The sequence below is a fragment of the Triturus cristatus genome, chromosome 1_1 (assembly GCF_964204655.1).
Source record: "Triturus cristatus chromosome 1_1, aTriCri1.1, whole genome shotgun sequence".
Classification (NCBI taxonomy): domain Eukaryota; kingdom Metazoa; phylum Chordata; class Amphibia; order Caudata; family Salamandridae; genus Triturus; species Triturus cristatus.
Genome location: NC_140579.1, coordinates 47,776,261 through 47,782,260, shown reverse-complemented (window position 1 = coordinate 47,782,260; position 6,000 = coordinate 47,776,261). Strand labels below are relative to the sequence as shown.

General features: G+C 45.8%; 1 protein-coding gene across 1 annotated transcript in view; it reads right to left on the bottom strand.

Annotated features, from left to right (window-relative positions):
- Positions 1-281: 281 nt before the first annotated feature.
- The window catches only part of LOC146869331 (prolargin-like), a 129,750-nt gene continuing 124,031 nt past the window's right edge, over positions 282-6,000 (bottom strand). Inside the window, exon 3 of the mRNA XM_085650452.1 lies at positions 282-653. Coding sequence (XP_085506578.1) covers positions 637-653 — 17 coding nt within the window. The 3' untranslated portion in view covers positions 282-636. The remainder of the gene's footprint in view (positions 654-6,000) is intronic.

Below are 6,000 nucleotides of genomic sequence, written 5' to 3'. Positions count from 1 at the left end.
GTGCATTGCATTAGGTGGGAACATGTCTAACTGCGAATGATATTGTCGTATAGGGAAGTAAGAAAATGACTATTGACAATGGTATTCGTGCTTGATGCTGGCGCTCGGGATCAGCACTGCCCATCTACCTGACTAAGTTACCGTTCACACTAAATATAATATTTTTATGTGGGTTAAAAAGTGAATCCAACAATTACAACTTATGTAAATGTACAATTAAAAATTTGCGAACATACGTGACAAGAGTTTTCAATTCTATTAAGGACACGGAGGCGAGGATTATGCTTCTCATTTCTTTACTGAAATTTGCTCAGCAGCCAATCATATTACAATATAAGAAAAAACTACAATACCCATGAACCCAATGGGTATGACGAAATAACCATAGAGTATGCACATATAAATAGTCAGCAAGAGAATACCACATCCTCTTTCTTTGGAAATTAGCAACAGTCAGAAGAAGAAAAAAGTGCAATAACTGGAAAAAAGGCGTGGAAGATAAAATCGTAGCTCGAACACTTCAACTGAAGACCAACAGGATAGAAACAGCTGATTTGATGCGTGAAACAACATCCCCCAAAACAGGAACCAGCAGACGTCCAGAAAAAATAATCCAAGGTAAAGAAGAAGCGCAGCTCACTTCGGATCAGAACCTGAAAAAAGATATAAAGTGGTAATATACCATTCCGAAGTGAAAAGAAAGCATAGAATACGTAGGGAGGGAAGAGAAAAAACAAGGATTGTATCCAAATACATCATAACAGTATACCAGAAATATATAGTTGAAAATTTATCATATGCAAAATATATAACAGAAAAAATGGGTGGGATAATCCTCGCCTCCGTGTCCTTAATAGAATTGAAAATTCTTGTCACGTATGTTCGCAAATTTTAATTCTATGTCAGGACCGGAGGCTCCGATTATGCTTGTTCAAAGCTGAGCCACCACAACAGAAGCAATATTCAGAATAGGTTTATAATAAAAAGTCTTAAACATAGAATCCGCTGACCAATCAGCTGCTTTCATAATATCTATTAAGGTCACACCCATAGAAAAGGCCTTGGAAGCCATAGCTCCACGAGTTTAGTGTGCACCAAAAGTAGTAACATCAATACCAGCTTCACCCATGAGCCATCTGACCCATCTGGCTAAAGTAGCCGGGGTCACAGGGCGAAAGGGTTTTTGCAACGCAATCAACAATTGACCATGTAAATCTTGACGAAAACGAGCAGTACTTACCTCATAATCCTTAATACATTGCACTACACAGAGTTTTGGATTATTGGGAAAACTTGGGTAAGTGACTGAGGCAGTATTACACTTAGTACGTCTGGAAATGGAAAAAGTAACCCCTTCAGGAGAAAAAGTACAACCTGCAAGGTCTAGCGAGCGAACATTAGACACACGTTTGCAAGAGACTAGATATAAAAGCATAGTTAACTTAGCTGATAATTGTTTGCGGGATAAAGAATCGTTGGAAGGCCAAGCCTCCAAAAAACGTAAGACAATAGACACATCCCACAATGCAACATACTTAGGACAAGGAGGTTTTACCAATCTGATACCTCTGAGTAACTTGGAAATCAAAGGATGTTCACCTGCAGGTTTACTATTAATAGGAATATGCCCCGCCGAGATGGCCAAACGGAAATTGTTGACAGTCCGATATGCAAGGCCTGAGGAAGCAAGGGAAGCTAAAAAATTCACAATCAAAGTGACATCTGTATTAGAGGGATCCACTTCCCGTTGAGCGCACCAATCACACCAACGTTTCCTTGCGGCTGCATAACGTTTGTGTGTGTTGGGAGACCAAGCTTCGTTGATAAATCTGGAAGCGTCTCCCGAAAGGCCTGAGACTTGCCAGCGATCTCCGAAACCCGCCATGCCACTAGAAAGAGTTGACCCGACTCTATTAGAGGATGAGGATTGCCGAGGGGATCCAATAACAGATTCCACAGCTGGGGAAGCAGAAATGGCACTGCACAAGACATCTGCAGAAGAACCGGGAACCAAGCCTGAGCCCTCCAGAGAGGGGTGATCAGAATCAACTCCGTCTGATAAAATTTCATGCGTGCCAGAACCCTGGAGATCATGAAAAACGGGGGAAAGGCGTAACACAGGTGAGACGGCCATGTCTGTAGAAATGCATGCGTGGCAAGAGCCTCCGGATCCGGACGCCAACTGAAAAACTGAGGAAGTTGAGTGTTGAGGCGAGAGGCAAAAAGATCGATCTGGCAGGGGCCCCACACACGAGACAGTTATCTGAACACCCGAGGGTGAAGTCTCCAGTCGCTGAAATCTCGAAGATGACGAGAATTCCAGTCTGCCACCAGATTGCTGTGACCCGGCAGGTACTCTGCAATCACCGTGATGTTTCTCTGAAGACAAAAGTGCCAAAAATCTTTGGCTATCTCTGCTAGAATCTTGGAACGTGTCCCCCCTAGCTTGTTGACATAACGGACCGCTGAGACATTGTCCATGCGTAGGAGAATGCAACAATTCGTCATGTGAGGAGATAGACAACGGATCGCAAAGGACCCCGCCAGAAGTTCCAGACAATTGATATGGAGAGATAATTCCTCCGAAGACCACCGGCCTCCCGTGGACATTGGACCGCAACGGGCTCCCCAACCCCACTGACTGGCGTCGGATTCTATCACCACCTCCGGGGACACTCCGAACAGGGCTCGGCCATTCCAGGACTCCATATGTTCCAACCACCACAACATCTCCCACCTCGCTTCCTCTGACAGAGGAATCTGATCCGAATACTTGAGGCCTTTCTGGAGATGGCGGATTTTGAGTCGCTGGAGCGCCCGATAATGGAGAGGACCCGGGAAGATGGCCTGAATTGATGAAGCTAACAGACTGACAATCCGAGCTATAGATCTCAACGACAAAAGCTGTTTGTGTAAAATCAATCTCAACTCCCGTTTGATTGTCCTGATCTTCTGAAGGGGCAATAGCAGTTGGCAAGAGAGAGAATTGATCAGGAAACCCAGAAATTCTATCGACTGCGAGGGGTGAAAAACAGATTTCTGAGGATTCACTAGAAATCCGAGAGACTGTAAGAGATCTATTGACCATTCCAAATGGAGCATTAACAGACGGGGACAGTGAGCCATGATAAGAATGTCGTCCAGATAAATTATCAGACGAACTCCCCGAGCTCGCAGTGACTCCACCACAGGCCTCAGAAGTTTCGTGAAGCACCAGGGTGCTGACGAGAGGCCGAACGGGAGAACCTTGAACTCGTACCAGACACCCTGCCACTGGAATTGATGAAACCGGCGATGAGGTCCGTAAATGGGAATCGACAAATACGCATCCTTCAGATCGAGGCGGACCATCCAGTCCCCTTCCTGAAGAAGATCCCTCAAAAGATGGATGCCCTCCATCTTGAAGTGGCGATAGACAATCCAGCCGTTGAACTCTTTCAGGTTGAGAACTAACCTGGAACCGCCTCCTTTTTTCTGAACCAGAAAGACGTTGCTTGAAAAACCCTGAGGGTGAGGAAAAGACCGGACAATAGCCCCTTTCCTCAGGAGGGAGTCTATTTCCGCGGAAATAATCGCCTGATCGTGAAGAGAAAACATCAAGGGAGAAGGAGGGAAAGGTTGACTTGGGCAACTGAAAAACTCTATTCTGAAACCTTTGACAGTCTCCAACACCCATGCATCGTTGGAGATCAAGAGCCAATTGGGAAGGAAAACTGAATCCTGCCCCCCAACATGACTTCTGTAACAGAGATCAAGCTCACCTGAAGCTGAGGAATCGTGATGTCCTCCTTGATGACCGCCGGCACGTCCTTTGCGGAATTGGTATCGACCTCTACGGGAGGGGTAGAAGGAAGGCTTGTTGGTGGCGGCGTTGGGGTGCTGACCTCCACCACGGTGGGACTGGAAACCACGCTGGTTAGATTGGTTAAAGCCGCGGCCGAACGATCGTCCCCTATATCGTCCGGCCCTCCCAAAAACCGGGCGAAAAGCCCGTCTAATAGAAGCCTGAGCCTTGTCCAGACCACTGAAAGTGGCGACAAATTTTGTGAGTTCCTTGAGAAAAGGATGCCCAAACAATAAACCCTGCGCCAAAGGACCGGATTCAGAGGAGGAAAGCTCAGCCAATTTTGGGTCCAATTTTAATAAAATGGAACGTCTGCGTTCAGAAGACATGGCACAATTGGCATTTCCCAAGTGACAAACAGCTCTTTCAGCCCAACCAATGAGGTCGTCAGGGTCAATGGCGGAGGAAGACTCTTTGGCCTGATAACCTAAATCCAAAATTTTGGTGAGAGGTCCCAATAAGTCCAATAACTTATCTTGACAAGAGCGCCAAGCTCTATCAATGCCTCTTTTTGGGTCCTTGGCATATTTCTTAAGATATGTCACCATAGTTGGATCCACCTCCGGAGTGTCTGCTAATTTGTCTGCTAAATCAGGCCGTGGACATTCAGAACGGAGACGGGTACGCACATCTTTGTCAAAAGGTTGACGAATGTGTGCCTGGACGTACTCCGCCACCTCCTGAGACGGGAGCCAAGAGGATGAATTAGGGTGCATGATGTCGGAAGGATCAAAAGTTAGAACCTGGGGATGCGATGGCGCATCAACAAAATGTTCCTTCCGGGCCTTCTTACGAGGAGGAGGAGAAGCGACCCCATGATCTGAGGAGGAAGAAGTAGAAGTACTGTCATCGTCTGTCTGACGATTTGGAGGGGACGAAGGCTCAATGGGAGGCTGGCCATAGGAATGTTCAGAAGAAAGGGCCTTGGCCAGTTTAACAAAATCAGATTTATGTGGATTGGATAGTTTGGAAGATTTAGCAGACCTGGAGGACTGTGAAGATTTTGAAGATTTAGAAGATTTAGAAGACTTAGAGTGAGGTAGCCAACCCTGCTGCACTGCATATTGGGACAAATGACGTTTCAATGGTGTAATAGCGCGAACCAGGGCCTTATTCACGGACGTTTGAACACCCATGTCAAGAGCCTCTACCAAATCCTGCTCCATAGAGCCAGAGGCTTCCTCATCATCATAATAATAGTAATCATCCTCCTCAAAATATTCAGCCATGGCAGTGCCTGGTGTAAATAAAGCCCACAAGAGGAAGGATATCAACAAAGAATCACTTATGCCAAAGCACAATAAAGGGGGAGCGGCAGAACCCCGTAGGCAAGACCAAACAACAGGTTTAATGACCTGAAATTATGTAAAATATTTAAATGTGGAAGGAGGGCTTGCCAAGCATAATAATAATAATAAGCCACTCTAGGCAGAGCCTATGCAAAATTATCCAGCCCCAACTGTGTCTGAAAACAGCAGGACGTCAACAGGGGCATAAAAACAGGCTGTGGGCATATGAGCAAAGAAGCGCTGCTCTCGCGCTGCATTCCTGAAGAGAAAACGATGTTTATCAACAGGAAAAATGGCCGCCGCGCATGCGCGGTAACGACCGCCTGAATGTAATTAAAGAAAGAACTACGCGACACGCGCGTAGCCTTTCAGCCCCGTTTTCTCCCTCTCCACGAATAATGAGGCGCGGGCGCACAGCGCCCGAACCGGGGAGGCAGACACATGCTCCCTGCAACGCGTATACGCAGGCAATACAAAATAAGCAACACTCGCGAAAATGAATTCAAAAGGAACGCGCACAGCGCTAGCAATACATACAAAGCAGATATAATAATACCTTTGCCATAAGTAAAAAACAGATTAGAGTATGAAAAGAGAAAGCAAAATGCACTTAACTGGCTGCGGAGCAGCAAAGAAAGAGGATGTGGTATTCTCTTGCTGACTATTTATATGTGCATACTCTATGGTTATTTCGTCATACCCATTGGGTTCATGGGTATTGTAGTTTTTTCTTATATTGTAATATGATTGGCTGCTGAGCAAATTTCAGTAAAGAAATGAGAAGCATAATCGGAGCCTCCGGTCCTGACATAGAATTCTACATACGTTTCAATAAGTGTTAAAATAACTACAGTCAGGCAAGTAACT